The sequence below is a fragment of the Sceloporus occidentalis genome, unplaced genomic scaffold, assembly GCF_023333645.1.
Source record: "Sceloporus occidentalis isolate IW3139 unplaced genomic scaffold, rSceOcc1.0.p SCAF_6, whole genome shotgun sequence".
Lineage (NCBI taxonomy): Eukaryota > Metazoa > Chordata > Lepidosauria > Squamata > Phrynosomatidae > Sceloporus > Sceloporus occidentalis.
Genome location: NW_028316986.1, coordinates 9674413 through 9694222, shown reverse-complemented (window position 1 = coordinate 9694222; position 19810 = coordinate 9674413). Strand labels below are relative to the sequence as shown.

Below are 19810 nucleotides of genomic sequence, written 5' to 3'. Positions count from 1 at the left end.
TGCCAAAAAGTGGTAACACAAAACCAGGCCTTTATTGAATATGGTGTTTGGGCTATGAAGTTAGCCAAGAGTGTTTTATAGGTTCTTGGTAAGTTAAATTTTCCATTAACTCTTTAGCTGTCTGTTGTTACTGCTGCTCAGAAATAACTATTTCTATCTTCCGAGGAAAATGTAAGAGAAATGACAATATGCCTTCTTGAAAAACCAGTAATTTACCTAATGCCCTAGCCTGGAAATCCAGGTTTCAGCAGTGGCCAGGAGTGCATTTACACACCTAAAACTAGTGCACCAGCTGTGTCCATTACTTAAAATGTCAGATCTGGCTATAAATCACTCTTTGTGGAGCTGCCTTGAAAAACTAACTGTTCAGAAACTTTAATGGGTTCAGAATGCTGCAGCCAGATTGCTGACCAGGGCCAGTTATAGGTAGCATACAACTGCCTTGTTAAAACAGATTTACTAGCTCCTGGTTCATTTCCAGGCGCAGTTCAAAGTGCTGGTCGTGACCTATAAAGCCCTGTAAGGTTTGGGTCCAGACAATCCATAAGACCGTATCTCTCCATACAAACCTGCCAGAGCTTTATGATCATCAGGGGAAGGCTTTCCCTTGGTCCCACTACCATCACAGGCTTGCTTGGTTAGGACATCAGAGAGAGAGCCTTCTCAGTGGCTGCTCCCACTCTCTGGAATGCCCTTCCATAGGAAGATAGACTGGCCCCTTCCCTCTTTCGTTTCGCCAGCCGGCAAAGATGTTTTTGTTCAAGCGGACTTTTAATAGGTAATCACTCTCAGGGAGGCTTCTTATTGGGGTGTGCGCTGTGTTTATTTATGTCTTTAGCTTTTATAATTTTAATGTATTTATATTATTTAAATTTAAATTGTTTTTGAAATTTTATAAGTTTTAAACCAATTTTATCTGTGAGCTGCCTTTCCACTCCTGGGGAAAGATGGCATATACCTAAATCAATACATACAGTATCCATTTATGGAAAGGGAACGTGTTGGGACTTGAAATTGCTTTTTTTTATACACAATCAGAGAAACCAGATCTTGTTAATGGAATGGGCTGTCTAGCCAGATCAATCTAACAAATACAGACTGAGTGCAAAAACCTTACTTGGCCCTTTATTGTGTAATAATTTTATGCATGTACAGAGCTTGGAAAGGTTACTTTTTGGAGTACAGTTTCTGGATATCCAACCTGCGTGGCTCACTGCTATGTTACTGTGGGATCTGGGGAATAATACTCCTAAAAAGGTAGCTCTCTAAACTCTGTTCAGAACTCACATAAGATGCACTCAAATGACTGCAGAATTAACATCTCCCAACCCTTCCATGAGCTGCACCCTATGTCACTCCTGAATTTTGGTGGCCCAATTTAAAGAAAGTCTTTCCTGTTGAATGTCAGCAGCAAACAAATAACAAGAAGCCTTCTTTAAACATGTTGACATTTTTGCCAGTGAAATTTCGCTGCAAACCCTTTAAAATCAGTAAAAGCAAATGTGAGGATTTTGGGTTTTCATCAGTCTGTACTAAATATTGGTGCCGTAGTTTGCTCTTGAAATCTAGCTACAGGATGAGTATCCCTTATCAGTAATTCCAAAATCAGAAACACTCCAAAATCAAAAATTGTTCACATGGATAGCAGAGATAGTGACACCTTGGCTTTCTGATGGTTTAGTGTACACAAACTGTTTCATGCACATAATTATTTAAAATATTATGTATAAAAGTACGTGCAGGCTATGTATATTATTTGTATACAAAACATGAATGAATTTCATGTTTAGACTTGGGTCCCATCTCCTTATGTATATGCAAATATTCCAAAATCTGCAAAAATCTGAAATCCCAAACATTTCTGATTCTATTCATTTTGGCTAAGGGAGGCTCAACCTATACAGTATTTAGAGGAGGTGTAGAGACCTGCTGAAAGAGCTTTCAGGAGGCTGCATGGAGCCTGTGGTCTTCATGATCCCACTCTGATGTAAATGAACATAGCTAATACATCCTCTCAATAATAATTACATTTCTCATAGTTTGATGAGGATTTCCTGAATTTTGGGATCATTCTCAACAAATTCAACTTGATGTTATAATGGACGTGGCATTGCATTGTCTTTTACTTGTCTGCGGCAAAGATTGCACTGAGCATGTGTAATGCAGCTGTCCATTATGTTTGCAGCTAGCCAGGGATTTTAATCTCGGGTTTCCAAAAATCAGCTCAGTTTTAGTCTTCCACATTTAAACCCACCAGTCTTTCCATATTTCTGTGCTAGCTGTTAAATATAGCAGCTGGGAGACCAGGGTTCACATTCCCTCTGAGCCATGGAAATCCAATGGGTGATCTTGGACAAGTCACATACTCTCAGACTCAGAAGAAGGCAATGGCAAACATCTGAATAATAAATCTTCTGAAGAAAACCCTAGATAGGACTGCCATAAATCAAAGGCAAGGTGAAGAAGGCACATTACAACACGTATCATCAAACTGATGATATGTGTATTTTGACTGAATGTGAAAATTTTCGGTCTATGGACTGTAATAAATTATGACTGACTGACATTACAACACAACATGCGATGTGCTAGAAACAAAATGCTGGTAAAAGGAATGGAAGGCATGCATTTTTAATACATATCTCTGGTCATCTTTATAGAGAAAAATATCTCTTTCATCTGTCTTTCCTCCTCCTGAGCAGCTCAAAATTAGGTTTGGAAATAACTTATTTCCTGATCTCCTCTGGCAAATAAGAACAATTTCCATACAACCTCTTTAAAAAGTCCCCATCCCGTCACTTCTCAAATGAGAAATGTTAGGCATTCACAGCTTTCCCCAGATTGGTTCCCTTCTAAAGTTAGAATAGATTGCCTCAGAAAGTGATGGACTATCCTCCTTTGGAGATCTTTAAACAGAGGTTAGGTAGGTATCTCCCAGGAGTGCTTAAGTTGTGTATCCCTGCATAGTAGGGGGTTGGGCTACATGTCGCTTGTGGTCCTTTCCAACTCAAAGATTCTGTGAATAAGCAGCTTTGTAATCTCTCTTTTTTTCTTTTCTTTTTTTAATTAAACCAGCAATCAGTTATATCTGATCATTACATTACACAACATAGTTTTCTCAGTGTGTAGCCATGCTCTTATACAGATGTTATAGTGCTTCTTTAGCTTCATTTCTTGCATTACATCTGTTAAAGAAAATACACATCTCAGACAGGCAGTTATATGCATTGGATCTGCTGAGCAACTTGTATGTCTGAAACAAGCATTTATACATTCTGGCACAGTATTGTATTTCCATACATGATACTAGTATTATCAAAGAGTAAAACTCATATCTGTCAGAACGTTGTCAGTAACATAATCTCAGCCATCGTGGGGATTGTATATAGCCAGCTACTTTCAAGCAGTCTGGTCTTTGATCTGTTGTACTTTCTCTCTTTTATAGAGCTGGCAGATAGATTTTTTATATTTCCTGGCCAATGAGGTTACTGGACCTGGTTCCTGTTTTATTTGGGCAGACCTTGTCAGCTCTGGCTTCCTGACAGTCACTTGTGTACATCACATACTCACTATAGGTTTCAGCTGCAGGACTGATCAGTTTGTTATGAATTTCAATTGGCTGGATGCCCAGAAACATATTCCAGGCTGTATTTTTAAGAGTCCTCTGCCTGAAACACAGGCATGTAGCTTTATGTAACGCTTGATGTCTCTTCCTAATTTCGACACATTACTCACAGTTTGCTGTTAATAACTAACTTTGGGGCTTTATAAAATATATAATGTCCAGTTTATAACAAGTTACTGGGAGGCAGAAACCCTTCTGTATCCCTTCCATGCTTTTAGTTCACCTTAGCCAGAGATTCCACTACTGGAAAGTATGCTTAACATTTCTGTTTATAAAAATTTCCAGTCTTTTGGAACACCTGGCATTTGATTATATTGTGCATTTTTATGGCTTTATTTAACCAGTCAATATTTTGAACATTCAAGCATAACCTCAGTCCTTATATCTGAGGTATTCTTTAGACTGGTTCCCATTGAAGTCTTAAAGCTTTAGAGGTTGATACAAAATCTAACCCAACTGGTTGTTGCAAAGTTCTTCATAGACTATGGTAGCTCTTTTAAGGTGTGTGAGGACTTCCCCCCCTAACTGCAGGTTTCTTTCTTTTTTCCTTTTCCTTACCAGAACAACAGCCCAAAATACGTGGCTGGCTTCTGGCCAGTCGTGATGGCCAGACAACAGGACTTGTACCAGCGAATTATATCCGAATACTTGGTAAAAGAAAAGGGAAGAGGACCACAGAGCTGGAAAGGGTTACAGAGGATCAGCCAACAGTTCCTAACGCCACTTTGGTGGGTTAGCTGGAGCTGGTTCTGGGTATTTTTAAAGCAAAGTTTTAGCACCTTTCGACAGAAGATGCATTTTTAATGTACCGTTATACACTGTGCTACAACCACTCAAGGTACATAAAATGCACACAATATATTACATTAAAATATATTAGCAGGAACAACAATATTTAAAAAACACTAATCATGTTAAAAATTACTGAGAAGTCTTAATAGGCCTAGAAAAATGTCCGAAAACTGGCCATACAATTCTCTCTCTTCCATGACAAAAAATAATGACCTTGACTGAAAATCTGGTGAATTTTAAATTAAATAGGAATCAGGAAACTTCAGTCCATGGGCCAAAATTACCAGTGATCCGCTTTTCACACTCTGCCCCTTTTTCTCCTCTATCATTATGTGTCTGTGATTGGAGAAGAGAACTGCAGTTTCCCCAGTCATATCTGACAAAATACAGTTGTCCCTCCATATTCGCTAGGGTTAGGGGAACAAGACCCCCGTGAATATGGAAAAACCGCAAATAACAAAAACACTGTTTTTACCTGAGAGGACACCTCTCTAGGAATCTCTAGGTCCTCCAGTGCAACTCTGTGGTTAATATCCAACATACACTGACCATAGAATGGCACTGGAGTAGCTACAAATGGTCTTTCAGTGCAACTTTTAGTTAAAGTTGACCGCAGAGTTGCACTGGAGGACCTAGACAGTCCTAGAGGGAACATATTAATGAAATTTGTGAATAATCAAATCCGCAAATATCAAAGCCGCAAATATGGAGGGATGACTGTACAGCTTTTTCAGCACAGTGCATGGAAACCTTGCTATCTCTGATAAGGTGGCATTTAAAACCATATAAACTTCAAATATTGTACATTGTTCTTTTAAATAACAGGGCATTTAAATTTTCAACGACTTTGGAGTAGATATGCCTAGACCTCAACTGTGTTTTGTATGCTTGCATAAGCTCTACTGGCTGTAGTGATAAGTAGAGTCTGAGAAGGCAGAGGTTTCATTATCTGACTTTTAGAATATTTCTTCAAGAATCAAATACTGAAATTAATAAAAAATATTAATTAAAATATTTAATATAATAAAATTCAAACAATGAAAGAGAAATTCTTCAATAGATATTGGAGGAGGACAGTGGTCCTTTAACTTTCTGCTTTCCCTAGCCCAGCAAATATACTCTGCTTTCTTAAATCATCTTGCATTTTTTTCATGGCAATCCTTCATTTACAGTGTACAAGGTGTCTGCAGTGATCATCTGTGGAAGATGTTACACTATTTGAGCCATCTTCACCAGACTCCTTAGCAGAGCTTCTAAAAGTTACTTTTCTGACTCCAACAAGTATGCAGTATGAATGACGCTGCTCTCGCACTGTAAAATTAATGCACTTTGACACCACTTTAAGTGTCATAGCTCCATCCTATGGAAACCTGGGATGTGTGGCTTGTTGTAGCATCAGAGAAAGCTAAATATCTCACAAAACTACAAATCCCAGGATTCTGTAGCATTGAGTCTTGGCAGTTAAAGCGACATCAAATTGCATTCATTCTGCAAAGTAGATGCAGCCCAAGATACTAACTGCTAAGTTCTGCTCCCTAGTAGCAGCCCTGGTCACTATGGAAGCCACCCTATTAGTACTTCTTTTCACTTATAAAGCAGTACATTCTTATGGATGTCTTATTGGAAATGTGGTTCACTGTGTTCAGTAGGATTTACTCACAAAAAAGTGTTTTACTACTGAAGGCATTTTCGATTTTTGGGGGGAGGGGTAATATAATAACAGACTGAACCCCCCTCCAAACACACACACACATACACACATTCTCCTCTCACCTTTTTTGAAATGATTCTTATTCAACTTTTAACAATGTGTGATTTCTCAGTGAATTTATTTATTTCTCTCGTCAGTTCATTGATCTCTTGTTGATGTTCACTGCAGGAGAAGAGAAATTCCAAGACACAGGTGAACTGACGAAGACAAATAACCTGTTTAGCACTAACAAGTGACATTGAAATGCTTATCATGATTTGGCAGTCCTTCTACAGTTAAATTACTTGCCTAGTATAGTAGTAACTATCATTTCTATTAACTCAATGCTAGAGTTCTCCTAGTACTCGAGTTTCTCTGCTTGTGTACTACATGGAAACAGGTAATCCCAAATCTTCTAATTTTCCCAAAGCAGGAAGAAGGGGGGAGGTTCCTATGGAAAGAAACCTGTACCTGTGTGAATAGCTTACTTCAACACTGAACACAATCTGCTGGGAGCGTCCTTGGGGGGAATGCTGCCTCTTGAACCTACAAGTTCTATTGAGCTTTTATAGCTAACAGCCACTGATAATTCTATCTGCTACATCTCATACTTAAACAGTGGTTGTCATATAGTTGGCCTTTCTCATGCATTACAAAGCTGACCTAGGTTTTTGACATAATCTCCATCAGAATTTAGGTTAATCAACTAAATAAAAGTCAGCTACTTGGTTTAGGAATACTAAATTTAGATCTGGTCCCACTGATCCTGACAGCCAGCAGGACTGAGCATTGGATTATGATTCTATAGATCAGGGTCTGAATCCCCACTTGACCATGGAAACCCACTGGGTGACCTTGGGCAAGTCACGCTCTCTCAGCCTCAGAGGAAGGTCCTCTGAACAAACCCTGCCAAGAAAATCCCATGATAGGTTCACTTTAGGGTCACTATAAATCAGAAATGACTTGAAGGGGCACAACAACCAACAACTCACTCATCCTGCTCAACAACTGCTCCCTAAATTCAAGTTGCCTTCATTTTCTTTCCCTCATCTGCACAAAATGCCTCTGAGCTCCAGCTTGACCCAGAGGCAGTATTAGGAAATGAAGATGTTGTGTGACTGTAGTCCAGGCACTTTGCTTTGCAACCAGGCTGCTTACTAAAAGACAAAGTAGTAGCCACTCAGGCCTGTCACCATTATAAACTTTGGAGTAACAGAAGATGGACTGATAGGGATTCCGGAGTTAGTGGGAGAGCTGCATGGCAATCTCGTGTTGGCTGAAGAGGAATTAAATGTGGTAGAAGACACGGGCTAAACTGGAAAGGGGGTGGAGAGACAGAAAAGTGATGGTTGTTCTGTATTATGAATGAATGTGAGGTCGAGGTGGTGGTGGTCAGGGAAGTGTTCAAAAGAGAAAGTTTAGCAGTGATCCAGAGGTAGTTTGAGTGTGCTTTGCACTTGCAGGAGCAATCCCAGCAGAATTATATTATGCGAACCTTTTGTGTTTGCAATATGAGATGGGTGGATGCTGTATGTTTATGGGATGAACAAGACAGAGACTCTTTGGGAGTACTGATCTTAACAGTGAGGAAAAAAACAGCAGTTTCAAAAAGGTAATTGCCTTCTGCCCTTTGCTTGGGATCATGGGCAGGTTACTTGTCTATTATCCTCACCAGTTTATCTTTACTTGAAATTGATGTTTTACAATCTTTTGTTGAATGGTGACCGGCTTTTTGGTGAAAGTGCCCTTTGGTGAAAGTGCCCATGACACTCATATAATCTGTAAATAGAACATACAGTGCTGGCAGGCCTAAGCCAGACCACAAGCAAATTTAGTTTGCAGTCCTGCACAGAGATAAACTGATTAGATGCTACTGACATTAATGGGATGTATAGTGCAATATTACATGTATGCTCCACAGTAAATAACAGTTTAAATAGCACTTCTTGGTAAGTGTGTACAGTATAGGATTACAACCTTAAGAAGTTTTTGAGCAGGGACTGCAGCCTTAACCAAATGTTCCTTTGTCATTACATATTCAAGGCTGGAGTCACAGGTGCCATCTAGGAATCCCATTTGCAAGCTACAAACACACACTGGAAAATTCAGAAAATCATACCGGGATTTTTCTTGGAAGGTCTCAGAAATGTATTGCTTCAGCTTGGCAATCTTTTCTTCCCTGCACTTTATATCGGCCTCATTCTGCTTTTTTATTTCCGACACCAGCTCTGCATGCTGCACAAGGAAGCAATTACTAAATACCAAGAAATACGTGTGAAAACTGTTTATATTCTAGATATGGATTTATTGTAAACTGCCTTAAGGGCTTCAGCTGGACTAAAACCTATATTAACATGGGAAAATAATAAAACAAATAAAGCAGGAGAGGACAATAATTACCTGAGTGTGCTGTTCTTGAATGATTTTTGTATAATGTCTTATTGTTTCATCAAGCAGCTGGATCTGTTCCTTGATTAAAGATTCTGATTCCTCCAGTCGTCTTGCAGTCTCTTTCTGATGTTCTTTTTCTAACGCAATTGCTGTATTATACTTGGTAACCTGTTTGAAAAAAAAATTCGAAACAACTGTTCCTATTTTTTAAATGTTTACGCCAATGCTAGCTTACTGAGACACAAATCCTTTAAAATTCTACTCAAAATCCACCTTTTCCATTAAGCATTTGGGCCAGCACCCTAATTCCTGTACCCTAAAGCTATCTATGTGTAACCAGAATAGCACATTCATTCCATGTTTTCCTCCAGCTTCTGCTTTCACTTCTGCTTCTCCTTTTTTTCCTGAGTAATTTTTAAATTGTGAAGCCTGTCTTCTAATATTCTGTATAACATTATACATGTTGATGATTTGTTGTGGTTGTTTTGAGTCTTCAGGTTGACTCTCTTATGTTGACTGTATCATGGGGTTTTCTTGGCAAAAGTCAGAGAAGGTTTGGCATTCAGGAAGTTCAGGCTGAGAAGGTGTGACTTGCCTAAGTCACCCAGTGGGCTTCCATGTCTGAGCAGTGATTCAAATCCGGGTCTCTCAGAATCCTAGTCCAACACTCAAGCCACAACACCACACTGGCTGTCTGCACTGATGGTACTTAGTAAACTGCACTGTATCTTTACATGAACTGGTTCAGGAATCTTGTGGGTATGGGAATTGTAATTTACATGCAGAATTCCTTGGTTTATAAAGGATCCCTCATTAATTTCAGCTGAATTACAATTTATTTGCACATTCTTTGCTCCCTGGAACTTAGTGGGTACTCTTATGTGACAGATATTCTGGATGTGAAGAAGTGTGCATTTGGGGCTGTAGGCCAGGGCATGCACATTTCAATGTAACTACAACAGTCTAAAGTCTAACAAGGTCTCATATTATCAAGAAAATATTATTTAACAGAACATTTGCAATCAAACTTTATGCATACTTAAACAGATGTAAATTACACTGGTTCATTGGGACCTCCTTCTCATTATGTTTAGCACTGGGCTGATAAATTCCCTTAACACACTGGTGTTCATATCCCACCATTCAGAATAAAAAACTCACCCAGGGCAGTGTACAATTTGCTGTTGTGTGCTTTCAAGTCATTTCCAACTTATGGTGACTCATGGGGGTTTCTTGGCAAGATTTGTTCAGAGTGGGTTTGCCTTTGCTTTCCTCTGAGATGCAGAGAGTATGCCTTGCCTAGGTCACCTAGTTGGTTTCTGTGGCTGGGCAGGGATTTGAACCCTGGTCTCCAAAGTCGTCATCCACCACTTAAACCACTACATGGTGCTTGCTCCCAGCTTACAACAGAACAATGTGAATTATAGGAGGTGTTGGGACAGAGTTGTCATATTCCATTTCCTCAAATCCAGACGTCTAATTTGCATATTATGGAAATTAATATTCTAACTTTAATTTGCATATTATGCTAATGAATTTGTGCAAATTAGGCACATCAAATATTCGTTTTTTCTTCCACTGTGTTTCAACCTCCTTGCCATTTTTTTTTTATAATTAGAGCTGATCTGAGAAATAGTATAACGACGGTCTGCAGGCACCTATTTTAACTCCGGAGGGATGCCACAGCCGCTAGATTGCACGACATCCCTCCGGAGTAAAAAGAACCCATTGTTCTGGGTTCTTTTACTGCCGTCTCGGTTACGTCACAAGTGTGCCAATGGTGCACTTGTGACGTAACAGACGCGCTGCGATGTGCCGCTGCCATTACATACTAGGGTTCTGGATCATGCGGAAGCCTAGTATTGGTGGCGCCAGGCCCCTTTCGGCCCTTCTAACTTGGGCCATAGTATCCTATTCTTTAGTCAACACCACAGTATCATGCTCCATGTTCAGTATCATATTCCCTAGTTAGTCAGTCAGTATATCAATTAAATAATACATTAACTGTAATTTTACATTTTTAATAATTAGGGTGGTTTTATAATAAGGGTGAATTTCTCTACAGTTGATTTCAGTGGATAGTAAAAACATAAGATGCCAACCTCAAAAGCCTGTTAAAGCCACAGCCAGCCAGCCACTCACCACCCTCTGCCCTTACTGAGCACTAAAGTGGCAGTGCTCCATTATTTTACCTTCCCCCATCAGCAACATCAGTTAGGATTGTTCTGCAGCTCTCTCAATTCAGTGATGCAAAACCAAATTCACAATACCTGTTCTTCGATTATTCTCATTAATCTTGTTATTATTGAATCCTTCTCTTTTAGAGAATGCTTCAGTTGCAGATTTTCCTTTTGTAGGGTTTTGTATGTTCCCAGAAAATTGTTCTCTTCGTTGGCCTGTTTAGTACAAGTGAAGAAAGAACATGCTAGTACACAATAGTACCACAAAGAGTTAGTTGGTCTATCAAAAAGCAGTACAAAACCAATTAGTTGGTGTGAAAGGAGTGAATTGGAACTGCTTTGTGATGTCAAACAGGGTTTTACGTGGATTCTGCATCTTGTCCTTGTTTTTCTCTAAAATCCTGGGAAATGTGTATGCCATTGCCCAGGATGGCCCCAACTGTGTCTTACAGACATATTATGGCTCAAAATAATTAATTTAGCTGGGAAAGCTCTTTAAAGAGTGTATTTTAATAACTAGTAGTAGTTGCTACTCAAGCACACAAGCATGCCTGTTAAATATTAGCATCACACAAGGGAGCCTAAAAAGAAAAGCTTTCCACATACAGATCTGTTGTGTCGTACAGGGGGGTGTCTGAATTGAAATTGCCACACAGAGAATGAAATTTTAAAAAGAACATGACATTCACATACAGGCTGCTTGGTCTTGTTGATGTCAGTTTAGCAGTGCATATTAATTAAAGCTACCCTAACAACATGACCAGAGGGGAGTGGGGAGGAATCAGCCAGGCATTTATCTGAACAAATATGGTAATGTACATATTGACCTCTGCTACTTCAATTTCAATGAGCCCATTCAACCTAGATAACAGGATTCCAACAAAGATTCCTGACATGGCCAAATTAAAAAAAAATCAACAGGGGCAAGGCTGCAATCCTGTATACAGTTATCTGGGGATAATTGTCATTGAACTTAAAGAGTTGCCTCTGACTGTACATGTACAAGATTGACGTGTAAGCAATTCTTTGCAAAGACTTACTGTTTAATCAAGTACTTGAAATTAACACTGCTTCTTTCTAAAAAGTCTTCAAACAGAAATGCTCCTACAGATTTTGTGAAGGTATTAATTCCGTCACACCCACTCTATGAACAAATCAGCCAAAGCAATCCTATACCTGCCTTCTCAGAGATGCTCCATTGAATACAGTAAGTAGAGAAAAAAGAGAGAACAGTACATAACTGGAAGCAGTGGGTCTTACAAGTGCTTAATAGTTAAAGAGTTCAAGCATTGATCAGAAAGGTTAGTGCAGTCAAGAAGTCAGAAGAAGACTGGGAATGGGAAGGGCAGCTATGAAAGAACTAGACAAAAGTCTAAAGTGTAAAGATATACAACTGAGCACTAAGATTAGAATAATCCAAGCCATTTTATTCCCCATTGCCATGTGTGGATGCAAGAGCTGGATGGGGAAGAAAGCAGTTAGAAAGAAAATTAAATCATTTGATTTGTGATGCCAGAGAAGAGTGCTGAGGATACCATGGACAACCAAAAAGACAAACAAGTGGGTCATCCAACAGATCAAACCTGAAATTTCCCTGGAAACCAAGATGATCAAATTGAGGCTGTCATATTTTGCTACATCATGAGAATGCATGAATCATTAGAAAAGGCAATAACGCTAGGCTAGGTAGAGGGTAGTAGAAAGGAAGATGGCATGCCAGATGGATAGATTCAACTAGAGAGGCCACAGTCTTGAATCTGCAGAGCCTAAGCAGAGCTGTGGAGGATGGGGGAGATTGGAGATGTCTCGTCCACAGGGTCACCATGAGTTGCGGTCAACTCAAGGGCAGTTAACACAACAATAATCCTGTGAAATGCACCTTGCCACTAGAATTTCAGAATACTGACTTCCAATGACATTTTGGGAGTGGTCTGAAGAACCTTCTCTTTACAACTTTCTGTTCCTGGCTGTAAAGAGATACAATGTCTTTTACAACTATGTAAATTGGTATTCTAAAATATCACATGCAGCCTGTTGTTTGTATGTGGCCCTTACTAAGGTCCAGTGGGGCACTGACTGCTCTGCCTCTCATCAATCTGTACTACAGATGCACAAAGACAAGCCCCTCAAAGACCTGAGAAGAGACAGCTGGTGACCAGTAAATAAAAGTCTTGAATGGGAGCTGGAATGGACAAGGGAGGTAGAGATTACCACCCTGAGAAATGTGCTGTTCTCAGGTGGGCACAATATAAGCAAGGTACCTTTGTTTCTAGAGGAATCATTCTGTATTGGAAGTGGATCCTAAAAGAAGACAGAAACTGTACTACCTTTGCCCTCTATAAGAAACCTCATTAAGTCTATGTACATTATCGAGAACTGGAGAATTAAATGCTGTGATCCTGCTTCTTATAGTCAGCTTGTGTGTATGTGTAAGTAAAGCTGACTTCATAGAAGCCCCATAAATCTCCAGGGACCTTCTCAAAAGGAAATAATCCTGGGTAAGTGCTAGGCAACTAAAAGTTCTTGGTGCTTTGAAAGGAGGTGCATGCATGTAACTACAATCGACCCTTCGTATCTTCAGGGGTTCTGTTCTTGACCCCCCACAAAAAACGTGGGACCTCAAGTCCTGTTGTTCCCAATGACACTGTGCCATCTGCATGACCACACTGGCACAACTGTGTGCATGCACCACCACTGGGGTGAATGGGGTGGGGCCATCTGCAGATATTAAAATCCATGGATGGCAAGCCTGCAGATGATAAGAGCAGGCTACATTTTTCGTTATATGTGGTTGGTATAGGTATAGCTACATGCATGCACCTCCTTTCCTAGCACTTTTGGTGTATGTGGTTGATATGGATCTGTAATGGAGCAAGCTTGGTGTAGTGGTTTGAGTGTTGGACTATGACTCTGGAGATCAGGGTTCAATTCCCTACTAAGTCAAGGAAACCCACCAGGTGATCTTGGGAAGTCACACATTCTTAGCGCCAGAAACCCCATGATGAGTTTGTCTTTGGGTCGCTATAAATTGGAAATCACCTGAAGGCACACAACAACAACAACAACAACAAATGGATCTATAAGGTCTATTTGATTCCCATGTCTTATGTGAAATTGTTTCCATCTTATGCAGCCCTTGTAAAATATAGGGTAACAATCATAATTTGCATCTTTCTGCATTCTATTACATTCTGTCCCACTCCTACAGCTGTGTAAATACACTTTATACCTCACCATTTATTATCATTCAGTACTGGGACGAAGTGGGTTGATATGTAAGAAAGCTTACTGTAGATACTTTACTATAAGTCAACCTCATGTATAGGTTGAGGGCAGGTTTTGGAGCCAAAAGTATGGATTTTGATATGACCTATGATGAATAAATTGAGGGTAAAATTAAGGGAATGTAACAAAGGATGAAAAGGATGATGCAAATGAAACTGATGCCAAAGAACTTAGAAAATTCTGACACACATAACTGTTTGTGCTCATCCTAAACCAAACAATAGTTGTCATTTTCAACATTTCACTTTGTGTTGACTTTATCTCAGGTATTTACTTCAGCTTCTGAATCCACTGACGTTCACCGATCTGATCTTTCTGTTTACACATAAGAATGTTAATTTTTTTAATGAAATGCTAAGTAAGAAATGGAAAACTCAAACCAGAAAACAATTACTCACATGTGCCTTTCTTTCTATGACGGGATAACTTGCAATTTTTGTAGATGATCTTGTTTCTTGAATTCCTGTTGCTACACCAACTACACAAGGTAGAATCCTTGGATTAACAGTGATATGCATGCGGAATGTGTCAGGACTACGATATTTCAATGGGTCAGGAACATTAATGGCATATAAATTCTTTTTTAGAGTTTGAGACTTTGCATGGGTCATTATTGCTGTAGTCAAAAGTTCTGAAGTACCTGTCAATATAAGAGCCAAAGGGGACTTCTTAAAGTCTGAAAATGAGGTAATAAATGTATAGATTAATATCAATAATATCAACAAATACATTACCAGAATTCCCAACATCATACATTAGTATGCCCAAGAAGCAGACGCAAATGTGAGGAACAGGCATTATTGTCAATAGGCCTGTCCCCCATGCCAGCTGTGTTGAAAGCACTATGCTTTTTCATTTGTTTCTGTGGCAAAAAGTAAAGTGCTACAACTGAAAATTCTGCTATAAAGTCAAAATCTGGCGTTTTGATGCTGGGTTATGCACCCTCACTGATAGGAATTTCACAAGGGATGAGTAGAATGGATTAATGTTCAAAAGCATTAGCAAAAATCAGAGGTCAATACCATCTGTTGGATCACTGAAGTGTACATCAGTCCTAATAAAAGGTCTCATCTATTTCTTGTATTTAATTATGGCCAACTTGAATTCCTTCATTCCTCCCCCACCAAAAGTCCACAAAGACATACTATAAACACACATTGCCAGGACAATGTCTCTGCTCACCATTGTTGTGATAGACATTTTGTTAACCGAACTGATTAAAGCCGCAATTTGCTTACATTCACAGTATATTATTATTATTATTATTATTATTATTATTATTATTTTGTATCCCACCATTACCCCAATATTGGGACTCAAGACAGCTTACAAGATATTAACACCAGAACAGACTGAAGACATACAAAAACATGAGTAAAAATAGATTTAAAAATATTTTTAAAATAAATTAAACAATTAATAGAATTAAAAACCCCTAAAAAGTTTATTAAAATATAAAATACAAAGAACAATTAAACAATACAGTCATTAAAAGTGCATTGCAAGACACTGCTGCAATAGGAACATTTTCATTTGTTGATGGAGGAAGATTGAGGAGGGAGGCATCCAAGGCTGCTGCCACACTGCAGAATTAATGGAGTTTGACACCACTTTAACTGTCCTAGCTCCATCCTATGCTATCCTGGGATGTGTGGCTTGTTGCTCCATCCCATTAAATCCTGGGATTGTGGTTTGTCGTAGAGAAGGCTACATATTTTAATTATGAATTTTAAACATGAACTTTATATTTAATTATTTTCCTGTGTGTTGTAATATAAATATTGCATAGAGATGCAGCTTACTTAATATGTGTATTTTATGTAATTATCGTGTTTTAACTATGTTGTAATCCACTTCGAGCCATGAGGCAAGGTGGGTAAGAAATAAAATTATTATTATTATTATTATTATTATCATCATTATTATTACATATCCCACAGAACTACAAATCCCAGAATTCCATAGCATCGAACCATGGCAGTGGTCAAACTGCATTAATTCTGCAGTGTAAATGCAAGGTCTGGGAACAACCACTGAGAAGGCCCTTTCCTGGGGAAACAGCAGGATTCACAGGGAAAAGTCTTCCCCTGAAGATCTTAATGCTCAAGCAGGCTTATTAATTTCTTCAGAGATGCTTCCCAGGATATAGCTGTAAGCAATCATTATTCCTCCCACTCCAGCCTGTATCCTGGGGTCTCCAAGCCCTTATCCTGACCAAAAAGAAATCATTATTTTTTGCAAAAATCAGTCCAAGGTATGGTGAATGTCTTGACACCTGCCCAGTGCACAAATAATTTAGTGTCTTGCAAGGGGCAAGGTGGGCAGTGTGTGTGAGGAGGTAGAAGGAAGGTGAGTATGATCATACAAGCAGTAGCAGGGGAGGTTGGGTAGTGATCCTGCTCACTGCAGGGTTCTGGAAGCTGTAGTCCTCTCAGAATAAGTTTTTCAATCCCTAGTTATCCTGCTGGTTGGCTGGAGAGAAGTGGAAGGGGTATCTGAGTGATCACAGTGGCTTGTACGGTTCTAACTTTCATGCTGAGTTCGTTGTCTATCTTTACATTTTGGGATCTTTTCTTGTTCTTTCATAGCTGCTGTCCTCATTTTTAGTCTTCTTCTGATTTCTTGGCTGCAGTCCCCATTCTGATCAGTGTTTGATCCCAGGTATGTGGACTCTCTTATTATTTCTATTTCCTTGTTGTCTAGGTTGAGTTTGTGTAGGTTCTACGTGGTCATTATTTTTGTTTTATGTTCAACAGTAAGCCTGCCTTTGCACTTTCTTCCTTGGTTTTCCTTAGTAGTTGCTCTAGGAGTCTAGGTCTTTCAGGTTTTCTGCAAGTAGTATGGTGTTGTCTGCATATCTTAGATTGTTGATATGACTTTCTCCTGTTTTCACTCCTCCTTCTGTGTTCAAGCCTGCTTTCTGTATAATATGTTCTGCATATAAATTGAAGAGATGAGGTGAAAGGATGCTGCAGCCTTGTCTGAACCCTTTGAAGATTGGAACCATTGTTTCTTCATTTTCTGTTCTAACAGTAGCCTTTTGTCCTAGGTACAGATTCCTCATCAGGACTATCAGATGTGTTGGCACTCCCATGTTTTAACGGCGTTCCATAGCCTGTCATGATCTATGCAGTCAAAGGCCTTGATATAGCCCAGCAATTCCCAAACCTTGGTCCTCCAGATGTTTTGGACTACAACTCCAGAAGCCTCAGCCAGCTTGGCCAACAGTCAAGAATTCTGGGAGCTGAAGTCCAAAACATTGGGAGGACCAAAATTTGGGAATCAGTGATATAGTCTATAAAGCACATGCTGATTTTCTTCTGAAATTCTCTGGTGCTCTCCATTAGCCATCATTTGTTTGCAATGAGGTCCCTAGTGTCTCTTCATTTCCTGAAACCTGCTTGGACCTCTGGGATTCCTCTCTCCATGTATGGTTGGAATGTACATTGCATAACTCTGAGCATAATTTTGCTTGCATGGGAGATTAGTGCTGTGGTCCTATAATTACTTTTTCCACTTGTTGTGTGCCTTCAAGTCATTTCTGACTTCTGGTGACCCCAAGGCCATGGGTTTTCTTGGCAAGTTTCCTCAGAGGAGAAGCTACTTTCTCCCAAACATCTTGCAATCTGAATTTTAAGTTGAATTACCTTAGAGTGGAAGAGAGTAACCTTTTTTTTTAGGTGTCAAAACAGAGATCTCCACCAAGGTAGTAGAAAGGGTGTTTGTTGGTACATCTAAAAGCCTAGAAAAGTCCAATATATTATAGGAATCTGATGGTATTTATGGGCATTACCTTCCTCTGAGATGGCAGGATTGTGACTTGGCCAAGTTCACTCAGTGGGTTCCCATAGCTAAGCTGAGAATTGGATTTGAACCCTGGTCTCTAGAGTCATACTCTGAGGCTCAAACCACTACACCACTTTCCCCCAAACAATTTGCAAATTCTGGTTACAGAAAGTCAAAGAAGGATGCTTTCAGTGACGTCACACTGCAAGGACAGGTAGAGGGGGGTCATGCCCGGATGCCATGACCGAGTACATATTTTGCTTTGGTCAGGCCTCACCTGGAATAATACTGTATCCAGTTCTGGGAACCACAATTAAAAAAAGACTTTGAGAAGCTGGAACATGCCCAGAGGAAGGTGACCAAAATGGTGAAGGGTCTGGAAACTATGCCTTATGAGGAAAGACTTAGGGAGCTGGGTATGTTTAGCCTGAAGAAGAGACAGTTAAGGGGTGATTGGACACCCCTGTTTAAGTATTTGAAGGGATGTCATATTGAGTTGGAAGCTAGCTTGTTTTCTGCTGCTCCAGAGAACAGGACCTAGAACAATGGATGCAAGCTACAAGAAAAGAGATTCCACCCCAACATTAGGAGGAACTTCCTGACAGTAAGGGCTGTTTGGCAGTGAAACAAACTTCCTCTGAGTGTGTCGGAGTCTCCTTTGGAAGTCTTTAAACAGAGGCTGGATGTCATCTGTCGGGGATGCTTTGATTGAGAGTTCCTGCATGGCAGGGGGCTGGACTGGATGGCCCTTGACATCAATTCCAACTCTATGATTCTATGATTCTTATCGGGCCAACCAAAATGCCCAATATACATGTTGCTGGCTTCCTCATCAGGGAAGGTGTTCAAAAACCACACAGGAGGGAAAAACAAATTGAAGGTGTCAGCCATAGGCCCACATTTTGCTGTCTCTGTTCCCAGATGGCACGGACGGAGGGGCATTTCTTGCAAGTTAAAACCTCCTTCATGGCAGAAGGAGGTTAGACTGGATGGCACTTCCGGGGGCTTTTCCAACTCTAGGATTACGGTGAAGACGTTCCTGTGCAGTCAGGCCTATTAAGCTGAGAAGGAACGGGCTTTTAATGCTGGGCTATACAAATTTGATGGTTTATATTGTACTATATTATATTTATATATGCCTTAAAATTGTTTAATTGTTTTTTACATTTATGTATTTTAATATCTGTATTGTTTTTAAATTGTATCGTTTTATACTTCTTCATCGCCTTGAGCCCCTATATTGAGAGGCGGGATATAATAATAATAATAGGATTCTATATAAGGTAATGTGTTTGCGGCTCAGACCTCACCCCATAACCCCCCCGCTAATAAGATATAGAAGAAGCAATATACAGTAAACATACAGTATATATAAAATATAGACTATATAATAATAATAGATATTAAATATATATATATATATATATATATGTAATAAGAAGCAATATATATATATAAAATAGGATATAGAATATATATATAATAAGCAATATAAGATATATAATACATAATATATCTATATATATAATAAGCAATATATATGATAGACTATATAATAATAATAGCTATTAAATATACATACACACATATATATTGCTTATTATATATGTGTATATATTTAATATCTATTACTATTATTATATAGTCTCTATCTTATATATATATATATTGCTTATTATTTATATACTATATATCCTATTATATATATTGCTTCTTTTATACATATATATCTATTATTATTATTATATTGTCTATATCTTATTATATATACTGTATATTGCTTCTTCTTTTATATTATATTATATATATATATATATATATAGCTTCTTATTATATATTCTCTATCTATCTATCTATCTATCTATCTATCTATCTATCTATCTATCTATCTATCTATCTATCTATCTATCTACCACCCTTTTTTTTCTGAGGGGGAAACTTTTCCTAGGCTTTTGTGAGGCGAGGGGCAGCGCTAGGCCCGAAATTGCTGGTTGCTAGGCGACCAGACGCGGAAGGGAGGGGCGGTTGGCCGCTGCACTGCGACAAAGCGAAACGGAGGGC

At 39.1% G+C, this 19810-nt stretch overlaps 2 protein-coding genes across 6 annotated transcripts in view; one reads left to right on the top strand and one right to left on the bottom strand.

The window, feature by feature from the left end:
• Positions 1–3044: 3044 nt before the first annotated feature.
• Positions 3045–19768, bottom strand: LOC149310407 (uncharacterized). Of its 4 annotated transcripts, XM_089528839.1 has the most exons (8): positions 15146–15598; positions 14698–14825; positions 14362–14603; positions 10769–10894; positions 8508–8666; positions 8227–8342; positions 6191–6290; positions 3045–3185 (listed from the first exon to the last, which is right to left on the bottom strand). In XM_089528839.1, the coding sequence occupies exons 2-7, from the start codon at positions 14759–14761 to the stop codon at positions 6212–6214; spliced, it is 786 nt and encodes a 261-aa protein (XP_089384965.1). In that variant the 5' UTR covers positions 14762–14825; positions 15146–15598; the 3' UTR covers positions 3045–3185; positions 6191–6211. The 4 variants fall into 4 exon arrangements, with proteins under 4 accessions (XP_089384965.1, XP_089384966.1, XP_089384968.1 ...); XM_089528840.1 differs by lacking the exons at positions 14698–14825; positions 15146–15598 and adding an exon at positions 19666–19768; XM_089528842.1 differs by lacking the exons at positions 14698–14825; positions 15146–15598 and adding an exon at positions 18027–19072.
• Positions 16996–19810, top strand: part of SANBR (SANT and BTB domain regulator of CSR) — a 60065-nt gene continuing 57250 nt past the window's right edge. Inside the window, exon 1 of one of the 2 annotated variants that reach the window (XM_089528832.1) lies at positions 16996–17012. The gene's annotated coding sequence lies outside the window, so the exon portion shown is untranslated. Of the gene's footprint in view, positions 17013–18629; positions 18856–19810 lie in introns of those variants that run through there. The other variant, XM_089528828.1, reaches the window with a different exon arrangement.